General features: G+C 42.4%; 1 protein-coding gene across 4 annotated transcripts in view; it reads left to right on the plus strand.

Moving 5' to 3' along the window:
- The window catches only part of Prkacb (protein kinase cAMP-activated catalytic subunit beta), an 81084-nt gene extending 69693 nt beyond the window's left edge, over positions 1–11391 (plus strand). For all 4 annotated transcript variants that reach the window (XM_021157560.3, XM_029474933.2, XM_029474934.2 and 1 more), the window contains exons 9-10: positions 3126–3290; positions 8256–11391. In XM_021157560.3, the coding sequence (XP_021013219.1) occupies positions 3126–3290; positions 8256–8381 (291 nt within the window). In that variant the 3' untranslated portion in view covers positions 8382–11391. The remainder of the gene's footprint in view (positions 1–3125; positions 3291–8255) is intronic.
- The last annotated feature ends 1873 nt before the right edge of the window (positions 11392–13264 follow it).

Consider the following 13264-nt stretch of genomic DNA (forward strand, 5'->3'; position numbering starts at 1 on the left):
TCTAGAAAAGCGCTCTACAGCTGAGCCACGTCCCTGGCCCCTAAATGGTGGGTTTGTGAAATAAAAAGCAGTTGTGCTCTCTTCATAAAACCCAGGCCGTTTTTCCCGTTGTGTTCTGGTGACTTCCTGATCTGTCAGGACTGGCTTCCAGATAGTCTTGTACTGCTCTGCTGAGCAGACACTTATAACACTGACTGTTTTGGGGGAGGAAAAGGATTGAGGAGTGACCAGTAGCCCTCTGCGCCCATCTGTAGATTTGCTGTATTCCCTTAGAGACACCACAGCCATGGCACTGCGTCTACAGCTGTGCTTTCCTGCCCCAGCCCTCGTTCCACTGACGGGTGCAGGCTGATTCACTTTCCCCTGAGGACCACAGGGATGTGAATATTGACACATGTATAGAAGGCCTAGGGTATGAAAATGCTTTATCTTTGAGAATTTAATTAATGTATAACTTTTTTCCCTGCTAAATAAATCCTTTATTGAGATTGCAATAGCTGATTCAGAGAAATGGTTTCTTAAAACGTAATCTAGTGTGCTGTGACCGGAAGTTAATAGAGTGCCACTTGGTGCCCTGTGGAAGCTCTTCGATGAGACGCCTTAACCCCAGCAAGTCTATTCAGAGCACAGAAATCTGCCAGTTATATAATCTTTCCCCCGTGCCAATAACTGTAGAATACTAACAAGATGCCCCTCCATGCGCCAGAAATCCCTTTTATAACTTCTGATAGTCTGTGAAGACAAATTTGATTCAGAATTACTTTATTGCTAGATGGGAGCAGGGTCAGTAAGACTAATTAGTGAATATAAGTTATAGATACCATGACAACATGCAATGACTTGCTTTTTAAATGTTACTTCACCTTTGAGAAATAAATTTACATATTTAAATTTGTAGAAAATAATGATTATTTTAAAATTGAAAAGCATGAGACTGTAATTGGTTCCAAGAGCACAAGAATCTGTCAGGTCTGCTCATCCCAAGCTGAGTGTTCCATGGAATGTGTTACAAGTCACTTAGGATATCAGCTGAATGCACAGCGCTGATCCTATAAAACATGGTTAGGGTCAGCCATTTTCTCCTATTCTATCAAAGTTTTGACATGACTGTATTTCAGTATTTTGGAAACATTAAATTATGATTTTCTATCATCTAGGCTTCTTCTTTGATTAAAGTGGTATCTAATGGAAACCCTTAAAGATATGGGAAGTGCATTACTATTGGGCATAACAAAAGTTGCTTTTATAAATGTTATGCTTTTTCATACTGTCAAGTAAAATATATTTCCTCCTATTATAATTGGACAGATTGAAACTAAAAAGGGTAAACGGGTTTTCTATAGGCCATAGACTATGTATATCATTCAAGTTGAGCCTGAAAGTCAGGGTGGTTCTTCTGACCCGAGTACTGTAGATTTCTGTCACCCTTGCTGCTCAGGAGATTGAGGCAGGGTGCACACGGCCATTCTGGGCAGCATCACATGAGCCTACCTTTGCAGTCAGGAATTGAGAACATAAAAGAAATAGCTTGATAGCTTTTGTAACTTGTGACTCTGTGTCCCCCATACAGGGGAAACGGTTGGCTATGCTTTTGAATATACTTTTTACCTGTCTACTGCCACCACTGTTATCTTACATAAGCCACTAGAGCAGTTGGTTCCTTGAAAACAAGTCCCATCCTGTCACTTCTACAAAACCCTGTGATGGAAGGCTGCAGTCACAGTCTAAGGTTACATTCCATCTCAGCATGCTTCAGGCCCTGGGTTCAGTCCCCAGAGCCAAAACCAAAGTGATAAAGGAAAAATCTTTTCCTTGATTTCCATAGTCTTCAGAATAAAAGTCTGTGAGGAGTGATAGAAAAATCTAGGATCCACCGAGAGAAAACATATTTTCAAGTGGGGCTCATGGGTCCTGTTTTCCTTAGGCAATTCTACCTGTTGACTGACTCCTAGGTGACTGCGGTGCTTGAGCAGATAGGAATATGCAAGGACCTCTGGGGCTATCCTGACTTGGTTCCTTTGCCAGATCCCCACTCCCCATGGGTGATACAGCTGAGCTTTGGAGTAGCTGTAGTTTGCTACTGCGGAGCCTCCTTGCTGCTTCGTAGTGGCTGAGTCGTGTCCATCCCGCAGTGTAAGGTCCCTCTGCTTGTCATGCTCGCCAGCACTGCTACGTGTCCTCACCACTCCCTTTGTGTTTTATCTTTCAAGAACTTCTTGTTCATTTCATAAGCTGTCTTGCTGTTTTTACAATAGAGAGTAGATACTCCTCATCTTGTAGTAATTGCTTCTAGTAGGAAAGATGAACGTTACAGAACATTTTTAAGTCTAACCTTTCAGCCTTCTCAACAGCTCTGGATACCATTTTAGTCTGTTAGTCATGACGGTGAGGCAGGGCAATGAGAAGGGTTTGTGCTGATGTTGGAACATCTGTTAGCAAATGCAGCTCTACCGCCTGGGTCTGCAGTCTTAAGCAATTTGGTCATCATACATATCAGTTGCTTTACCTGTGCCTGTAAAGTGGGCACCATAGCCTACCTACCCCCTCCCCCGCAAAACCTGCATTTTTAATATTGTGTCTCCTGGGTATGTATTCCTAGCATTGCTGTGTTATTTCCCAATAGCAAAATTCTGCTTAAAAGTTTTTGTTTCATGTCTAACTGTAATGGATCCCTATGCTGGGAAAGGCAGTGTGGGTGTTTACAACCCTTTTCAGAGTCTTCCTTGGAGGACCTCTTCTCAAACATATGCTACATGTTCCACGTAGATTACAAAGTTAAATTGTACATCTCGGAAAGTGTTTGTATTGAGGTCCAAGGGCATCTCTTTTGAAAATGGCTGAGCCTTCTGATAGTGTTGACTCCATGTGTGCTTTATGCTTCTGGAGACCACTTTGTGTTCCTAATACAACTGAAGCAAGGCTTTCAGGGAAGTTTTAGTTCTTTACCTAAATCATGTTCATGCTTTAAGATAACTGCAGACACTGGTTTGTCATGAAAAGTGTTTGGCGGTCACCACTACCTTCTGTTTTCATAACGATCAGTCACTGAATAAAGCCTATATGCAATCAGAACAGAAATGTCCAGCAGCCGTGATTGTGCTTCACCCCCTGCCGTGTTCTTGCAGGTCCGGTTCCCATCACACTTCAGCTCCGATCTCAAGGACCTTCTGCGGAACCTGCTGCAGGTGGATCTGACAAAGCGATTCGGGAACCTGAAGAACGGCGTGAGTGACATAAAGACCCACAAGTGGTTTGCCACAACTGACTGGATTGCTATTTATCAGAGAAAGGTGTGGTTCTGTTCCTCGTTTAATGCCTTTGAGAAGGTGTGATTTATCATGTAGCAGAGATGCTTTCAACTTTAGCATATTTATAATTATTTTAAACTAATCTCTGCAGGATCTCAAAGGAACTTCTCTTAGATAAAAGAGAACACATATATGGCTTCCCTTGTCGATTTTTACTGTTCATACTGAATCTTGACAATACTGTGGAAATAGGATTTTAGACAGTATTCTACAGGCTTGCTTTTCAGAACTGATAAAAGCCACATTTAAATGATAGTATATAAATGAATATAATCCAAATTCAGCACATAGCCACACAGAAATCAACTTAAGTTCTGGGAATGTTTTCTCTCATTTTAGCCTTGCTGTGGACATTTACTAAAATTGCAACTTCTCTACAGAGTTTCCCTAGAAAGATTCAAGCTTTCCACAGATCCTGCATGTCTGCCTCTCCACTCCCAGAGGCGTTCCCCATTTTGCTGATCCTCCAGAGTCCACTGAGTGCTTAAGAACTCAATTATTACTTCGCTGATATTTTCTCTGAAGCTAGTCCTTCCTTGCTATTCTGTATACTCTCTCTCATTTTCAAATATTTCATGAGAATAGAAACTTTACCTTCCTTGTTTTATACCCTTTCCCAGGCAACAGCCACTGGTGCTTGTGCCTGCATGTTGCTCAGCTCCTCATTGTTCTGCACATGCAACTGTCCCCCACTGTCTTACACACGTGCAGCTGTCCTCCACTGTCTTACACACGTGCAGCTGTCCCCCACTGTCTTACACACGTGCAGCTGTCCTCTACTGTCTTACACACGTGCAGCTGTCCTCCACTGTCTTACACACGTGCAGCTGTCCTCCACCGTCTTACACACGTGCAGCTGTCCCACTCTGTCTTTACACACATGCAGCTGTCCTCCACTGTCTTACACACGTGCAGCTGTCCTCCACTGTCTTACACAAATGCAGCTGTCCCCCACTGTCTTATACATGTGCAACTGTCCCCCACTGTCTTACACAAGTGCAACTGTCCCCCACTGTCTTACACACGTGCAACTGTCCCCCACTGTCTTACACACGTGCAGCTGTTCCCCACTGTCTTACACATGTGCAGCTGTCCCACTCTGTCTTTACACACGTGCAACTGTCCCTCGCTGTCTTATACATGTGCAGCTGTCCCCCACTGTCTTACACACGTGCAGCTGTCCTCCACTGTCTTTACACAAGTGCAACTGTCCTCCACTGTTTTACACATGTGCAGCTGTCCCACTCTGTCTTTACACACATGCAGCTGTCCTCCACTGTCTTACACACGTGCAGCTGTCCTCCACTGTCTTTACACAAGTGCAACTGTCCTCCACTGTCTTACACATGTGCAGCTGTCCCACTCTGTCTTTACACACATGCAGCTGTCCTTCACTGTCTTACACATGTGCAGCTGTCCTCCACTGTCTTATACACATGCAACTGTCCTCTTCCTTTACACATTGCAACTGTCTTCCACTGTCTTTACAAACATGCAACTGTCCTCCAGTCTCTTACACAAGTGCAACTGTCCCCCTCTGTCTTATAGACAGGCAAGTGACTCCCACCGTCTTACACAAGTGCAACTGTCCCCCACTGTCTTACACACATGCAACTGTCCTCCACTGTTTTTACACACATGTAACTGTTCTTCATGTGTGTCCTCCACTTTTTATTGAATTGCTTAACATTCTTCCAAATAGTAGCCTGGACCCTGTGCTGGTTCTAGGTACTCTTCAAAGTGCTAAGTGATTAGTGAAGTCTGCCTTACTCCTCCAGCTTAGACCTCAGAGTTCAAGAACTGGAAGGCAAATCAGCCTGTTGTGCTGCTAATAAATTTGGGAGGAATCTAGTGAGTGCTTTGTACCTGAGTGTCTAGATGGTCTTATCTGCTTGCTTGCTTCCCAGAAGACTCTTAAATGTTAGAAGGTCAAGCGATGTGAACCATAGGTGTGAATGCAGCCTTAGTGCCTCTCTACCGCTAATGTAGCACATGATGAAATAGAGGACTACTGGCTGAGCAGCAGTGTTTTGAAGAGACTGGCTGCACTTCCCAGGCTCTCAGTGCAAAGGGCCGCAGTAACACCAGTGTGCTACTTAGTAGTAATTACTCCACCATGGCAATAAACTGGGGAATTGGAGAAAAGACTGTGTTCCATTAACTTTCTCTCCCCTTTCCCTCTCGGACGCTAAGTTAAAGATAACTCGGGTGCAGCGTATATATTTAGCTTCCTCCCTCCCCACCTCCACAAAACCCACAGCGTCTGATGTCTCAGAGTCTTGCCACATTTCATAATGAACAACTACAGACCACATTTCCTGAGGAAAAATAATTTAAAATGCCATTTTATATTGAAAACAGTTTTAGTAATTCATTAAAAGTTTAAAAGATTGTAAAAACAAAGTTATAAAATTTTAAAATTCATCTAATAGCATAGCAAGGCCAAAACAAAACAGTAAGTACAGGCACTGTGCCCCACAGAGTCCCAAGGCTCAGCCAAGATGAAGAATTGTGCTGAGTGCCTTTAGCTCAGCACTTTTCAGTAGCCACAAATAAGGACCCTGTGACTAAAACAGCCTGTCCAGCTTATAAAGCATGCTGCGTGCCCCTTCTAGATTTGCTCGAATGAAGACAGTTCCTCATGGTTAATAGAAGGGTTTTGATCAGTCTTTGAGGTTTTCCTGTTAAAAGGAGAATGCATGTTTTGTTTTATTATGTTTTCATTTTACTAATTAGAAACATGACCCCCAAATAGGATAACTGTTTTAAATATCAGTGCTACCACATAGCGTCTCAATTTGATCCCAGCTTCACCAGGTTCAAATTTCAGCACATTGCTATTTGAAAATCTTCCCCCTCTTTTTTTTCTGGGTTTTGTGGGGGTCATTTGCGTGACACAGATTCTCACTCTCTAACTCAAGTTGGTTTGGAACTACATAGGCATATTCTTAACACCCCTGCTGGGTGTCGTGGGGAATCATCTGGCCTTGGCTTCCCAGGTGCTGGAATTATAGGAAGGTACAGAGCATTAAATACCATATTTCATAAAACATTCAGATTTTACAGGGCACCTGTTACCTTGTAGCTTTGAGCATTTGGGAAAGAGGAAGGCTATTTCTACAGGAAGGAGAAAGAAGGGGGGGGGGAGAGAAAGAGAAGAGGAGTGGAGGGGGAGAGAGATGAGGAGAGAGACCTGGGGAGCTGTGAGCCTGAGTCAGATCAAGTGCATTGCAGTATGACCTTGAGCTCACTGTAAACTATGTAAGCATAAGCTTTATTCCTTTAAAGTGCCAGGGAAGGTGGAGAATTCAACAGGGATCTCGGAATGTTGAGAAAGACTAGATCAGTAGGTCCTGGTTCCTATCCAGATAACTTGGTGAGGGGACCTGTGTTGACACTAGGTGTCTTCCAGCTCCTTCCTTCCTTCTCATCCCTGCAGTCCACCTGGCTGTGAGCTCAGTGGCAAGCTTCAGTCTTCCCTCACATTTGCTGCTTGGCATACTTCCCACTCAGTGCCTTACTATACACGGCAGAACACTGGGAAAGAGTCTGCTTGATACCTGTTCCTTCCTGGACTGAGAGATCTAATGTTTTTATTGTTACATTATTATTAGCATTATTGAGTAATTACAAGTGCTAAACCATTGTACATTTGACTCTATTTGTAAACATCCCATGCCTCTGTCTTTATTCCAATGTTCCCTGGCACTGGGCAGTGTGAAGGTCCCCGTGTGGCTGCAGCTGTCCTTACAGGATTATGTGTATTTGTCCCTTGTAAATTTTAGGGGGGGAAAGTACTTACTTTTCTCCAGCCAGTTTTAGAAACTGACATTTTTCTGTAAAGTTATTGTTTTTATCATCTTTATTATTATGTTTATTGTTAGTCAGTGCTGTACTAAAGTATATAGTTCTGTGACATGGGTTGTGATTTCTTAGTTTGGCAGGGCTGGGGGTTGAGGAGGTGTTTGTTTCTCTGCATAGCCCTGGCTGTCCTGGAACTCACCTTGTAGACCAGGCTGGCCTCTAACTCAGAAATCCCCTACCTCTGCCTTCCTAGTGCTGGGATTAAAGGCGTGCGCCACCACGCCCAGCTCATGTGTCTGTGTTATCTATAACCTAAGATATATTGATTAAAAGTCATGAAAAAATAAATAAATAAGTAAATAAATATCCATGTAATGATATACTAGAAAATACTTAATGAGATCACTGCTGTACACAGAAGAAAAAACCCTTGAGAGTTTGATCCCTGCTTCAGTCATTTATTAGTGATATAAATTCAGTCAGCTCTGTTTTGTAATCGTTAAAACAGGAATGAAAATGGTTGCTTTGGCTTCCTTGCAGTGTGGGGAAGTGGACATGGGGACAGCTGTGTGTGATTGTCAATCCAGTGGCTGTGGCGTAACGCTGCAGTCATGTCAGCTCTCAAAGGTTTTCCTTACATATATTAGGGATACAGAAGATTATATGGAAAAAAAGACTTGATTTTCAGAGTCAAAAAAAAAAAAAAAAAAGAAAATGTTTAGAATTTGAGTTCTGTGATTCTGTGAGATGTCTCTAACTTAGACTTTTCATAGTCAGAGGTTTTAAGTAAGCTTAGCAATTAGAAAAGACAATGAAAGTATAAAGTGTATTAACCACAGAAGAAAGGAAGTTGGAGAAAATACTGAAAGTCTTGGAAATAAATTGATAAAAATAAAATAAAATGGAGAGTAGTTCTCTCGAGCCTGGAGCCCACACTCTGATGCTGTTCTCTGGTTGGTCTGTACTCGTGTTTGTGGTTCTCAGTGAAAATGTGAGGCTCTAGCTAACTTCTGTGGATCGCACTTCAAGCACTTCCTGTGTTTAAAGATGCCGGTGTGAGCTATGCTGGGAAAGCATTGTTCTTGGTGTTTGGAAGTGTCTGAGGAGTTCTTTCTCTCACTTGCCTCCTGGTGTCGATTACAGGTTGAGGCTCCATTCATACCAAAGTTCAGAGGCTCTGGCGATACCAGCAACTTCGATGACTATGAAGAAGAAGAAATCCGTGTGTCTATAACAGAAAAATGTGGAAAGGAATTTTGTGAATTTTAGGGAGGAGAAAGATAGCCTGGAGCTCACACTCAGCCCTTGCACGCTGTGGAGGTGGAAGGTGGAGCCGAGACCTGCTTGTTGGAGCGGGTTCCAATCCCTTCATTCCAGCAACTGCGTGAGGTCTTTCCTGCGTCATCAGTGTGCGCTCGCTCTGCAACCACCTGTGTCCCCAGGCACGGCTCCGCAGCATCGTCTGCCATAACACGGTGTGCACCACGTCCTCCTGGTTTGGTTTTTCTCCACCCTCCTACATCCTTCTCATTCACTTCTCTGACCAGTGCTCCCTTTATTTTCCTGGTGTTTCAGATGGGCAGTGTTATGGCTGTGTGATATTTAAAAGGAAAGCTACATGTTGCTTTTTGTAGTTTTGAGCAATATTTTTGCTGACCAGTGGCTTGAAGATAAACTCTCTAATGATTATTTTTATTTTGAGTAGCTTGAATTCAGTTTTGCCAAAACTCTTAGTAATTTTGAAGATGGAATGTCTTGTCAGCATGGAATCTGCATAAGTAAGGATAACTTCTCAGGGGTCACTGATGCAGCAGTAAGTCAGAGCGCCTAGAGAGCAGTGAGGACTCCTGGACGAGAGGCTGCGTTCCCCTGGGCCTTCTAGTGCTCTTCTCTCGTGAGATAGTAAGTGACCAGACAGATAAGTGAGGGGCATGGCTCCTCGCTGCAGCTGTCTCCCTTGGTACCGACATCTCTGTGGGTTAGGATAGAGGACTAAGGTTTCTGAGCCTTCGCTCTTCCATGGGGGCTTCCGCCAGTATTTGAGGAAAGTGTGACTGATAAATGACACTTTGGGAGGTTTCTCTGTCCTCATCGGTGGGCTCTTAAGGGAAAAGAGCAAACATGGATTTGGATAAATGCTAAGTCAGCAGAAGCCTTCATACCTGCTTGCAGCTTAGAGGTTCTCTCCTTTAAGGGAACTTGTCTGTTTGCTTTGGTTCATACCAGGTAAGAAAACAAGCAAAGCAGTTGCTGTTGCGTCCTCTTCTGAAGGAAGAAGACAGCAGGCAGGCACTGCTGCAGCTCTGCCGTATCCCTGCCTGGCTAGTGACAGGAGAATGCAAAGCTTGAGACACTGCCACATTTGTATTTCATTCTGAGGTGTGATATCCTTAAGTACGTCAGAATTGCTAACCTCATCCTTCTCTCCATAGACAGAGTATATGATCGTGCAGATACAGTTTTCATATTTGGCTTTTCCTTAATTTTTCTATATATTTTGCCAATTGACTTAACACTGTTGCCATCGTGAGGAAATTTCAAGCACTCTTGCACATTTAGTTCAGTGTTCCTTTGTGAGTAAATGGCTTCACTTTTTTTTTTACTATATTTTCATTACTTTTAATTTTCTCACCTCATTTTATCTCTGTATCAGTGACCTACCTTAAATAGTCCACTTACCCAAATAGTTTAAAATATTTCATTTCGTGATGAATCTCCAAGGATATAAGATTGTTTTAAGTCAGACAAACCCTGTTGTATATAGAGCCTCTCTATCTGCCTCCTTACTGGTGCAGGTAGGTCATTGACAGCAGTCCTAGTCATATGCACACACACCCTCAGCAAACCCTTGAAGACATTGAAAATCCTCTCGGAGACCTTCTCTCCACCTATCTGCATGTGTTTTGTTTGTCAAGTGTTTCTGCATGGCAATGTCCCACAGTAACAAATCATGATTTCAGTTGCTCCACCTGTATTTAAAATGTGCAAGAAAAATTGAAACACTCTGCTGTAGCAAGTTCTATGTAACAAGGATTTGTCATCGTGTTAATAAACTGAAAGCATCATTTGTATAAAATACTTTATTTACTTTTTTGTATTTCATTTAAACCCAAGAACATGCTAATCATGTGTTCTATGTATGCTACAAATTCTCTGGTAGCGTTGTTGTATATTAATGTAAAATTATTTCAATAAATCGTGGGGATGACAATTTGATTATTATAATTTAGTTTTCAAAAATTGATGAACAGATTTCTATGAATCCTAAAAATATTTTTTTCTATAAAATTATTAGTGCCCAGCTAGAACCCACCCAAGTAGATGAGCCCTGGGTTTCTGGGGCTTCTCAGCCATTCCATTTTATTGTCTCTGTTGGAAGTGCATGAGCAAACCATCAGCTGGGGCAAGGGCTCTGTTTCTGACTAACCAAGTACACTAAATTGGAGTATTTTTAACATGCCTAAAATTCCCATTTTTAGCCACAGCTGAAAAGACTTTCTTTAAAAACTTGAAATAGTAAGTCAGTGGCAAAAACCAGTATTTTATTCAAAGTATATTACGTAAGACAGAAGAAATGATGTTTTGCCCATTAAATCAAGAGATGACATTGTATAGGACAGAGCCCTGGACTGAGGGAGACTTGTTGGAGTGGCGTTGTGCAGACAGAGGGCAGAAGCAGGCACGTTGTGGGACCCCCTGACTCCCTGAGGTAGGTCAGGATTCCCTCCTCAGCCAATATTCTCAAGGGTATCCCGCTGTGAAGTAAGCTTTGATAGCGACACGTTTCTGTTTGTCCTCCCTCTTACCTCCACAGTGTGCTGAAAACCCTTTGACTATCAGGAAGGCCTTGTCTGTTCCATTCCTTCCTTCCTCCCTCACTGATGCTAAATAGACACTTGATATCAAACTGTCAGCCTACCAAAAAGAAGCTGTGGCTTACGGTTATTGCTGTCTTGTTCTTGGTGTGTACCTGTACTGATTGCCCCTTGGTCTGAAAAAAAAAAAAATGCTCATTGTAAGCCTAAAAATAGATGGTTATCTTTTCCCACTGACTGTTTTTCTTTCCTTCTGCTTGTTGTAAGAATCAAATGAAATAATGTATGTAAAGGCACCTTGTAAACTGTAAGCTTTCAATGTAAGACGTAAGGTGTGTTATTTCATTAATTAGTTCTTCGTTTAGAGTGCAATTTCCTATGCGCTACTATAGCTAGGAAATGCTGAAAATGTGTTTTTTAATTCATCAATAACCGCAAAATTAAAGTATCTTCAAAGGATAAAAGCTATTGAGTCTTCTGTCCGATGCCCGTTGTCCTGTGCTTCTTTCCTGCTGATGTAAAAAAAAAAAATGGTTATGGATTCCTAATTTTCAGATATTTGGGGTGATATTTGGGGCTGAGATCCTAGCAAAGTAACTGTGAATAACCAATAGACTATTCCAATTATACCTTTATTGTGACACTGCTACACACAACCTGGTGTTGCTAAGATGTCTTCGTACTTCATTTGGCTTCAGATTACTCATGACAGTGGGAATGCTCATGTGTATATATTTGCTGCTGCAAGGGCCCTCACTCTCATTGGCAGTGAGCTGGGAGCTTGGGCTTTATTCTTCAGGGCCTCTTGGGAGCTCACTTCCACCCTTACAGGTAAACCTTATGGTTCACCATGTATGGCTGCAGCAGCAGTTTGTCTTGAGAAATTACCAGTTTTAGGTCATTGTTTTAATAGCTTGCAATTCTGTTTGATGGTCTTTGCAAACACTTGCTGCATTTTCTAATATGATTCTTTCTGTCTCCAGTACTAAGTATTTTAGTCATTATCAGGGCTTAATACAAATTCCCATTCTCTCTTTCTCATAAAAGTCTGGGCATGTCTTTATCCTATCACTACTATTATTTGAGATCTAATTAATAAATTTTGTTTATGCACAAGTGTTGGATGTAAAGATAAACATTTGTTTTCATTTTAGCTTTTCTGGATATGTGCTTACTAGTCTGTGCTCAGAGGGGCTCCATTTAAATTGCGCTATAGACAGGACTGACCTGTTGCCAAGCATGGTGGTGCACACATGATGAAGCCTGTGCTGAGATCAGCTGATGAGCGTGGTGTCTCCACAGATGTCACGTCCACCAGATCTTGGTCTTGCAGACTCCAGAACTGCAAGAAGTTTGTGCCAGCAGTCCACAGAGCTCTGATGTGATGATGCTAGCAAATTCAAACACCCACAGAACTAACTGCGAATGCCCATACTCTGACTGAACTGGTGTTTTTAAAAGGTGGAGAGAGAGGTATATTCATGAAGCTCAAGGTGTCTTCTCTCCTGATTCTAGGAGAGCTACTGGGACACTCAAATCCCTGTTAATTCCCAGATAGATTGTCACTGAGTATTAAGCTAATCTCTTAGAGCAGTTCAAATTGAACATGAAAAGTCACAGCACATTAATTCCATTAAACTTAGAGTCAGCTCGTCCATTAACTGATGCTGCCCATAACTAGCTGGATCCTCCTCCCTGTGTATTTCTCAGGAGAAGGGGTAGTGACCTTAAGGTATTGGTTTTCTGTTGCTGCTCTAACCAATCTTTATAGATTGAGTGACTTAAGCTACTAGGTGCATTACTTTGCAGCTGCCTATAATCCGCAGCAGGCTCACTGGGCTAAAGCGATGGAGCTGGTGGTACACCTCAGAGGTTTTACTTTTCCTGTGTGTACAAGGCCTGGGGTTTGGTCCCCAACTCCAAGGGAGAACACTGCCTTGTGATCATCTGAGGCCTATCTAGCTAACCCAGGCTCATGTCCCATTTTTTGAGACCAGTTGAACATCCTTAAGTCCATCCACTACTGTAATTCTCTTTAAGAGGGTAAGTTGTATTTTGAATTGTCTGTGTTCCTGTGAAAGGTATACTCGGGTAAGTACAGATGCCTGTATAGACGTGAAACAGGTACAGGTGGTACAGGTGGTTGAGGGCTGCTGTATGAGTGTTTGGAACCAAGTTTGGGTCCTTTGCAAGAGCAGCAAAGTTAACTAACAAGTCGTCTCTCCCACTCCACAGGGAGAATGCTAACAATGGAAAATATGAGCAAGCATGTTGATTTCACTCTAGGGCATAACTAATTGTTCTAAAGGAGAATATAGAGATGGCAGCAGTGAGGAA

Source organism: Mus caroli, unplaced genomic scaffold (assembly GCF_978045245.1).
Source record: "Mus caroli unplaced genomic scaffold, Mus_caroli_1 scaffold_3, whole genome shotgun sequence".
Classification (NCBI taxonomy): Eukaryota; Metazoa; Chordata; class Mammalia; order Rodentia; family Muridae; genus Mus; species Mus caroli.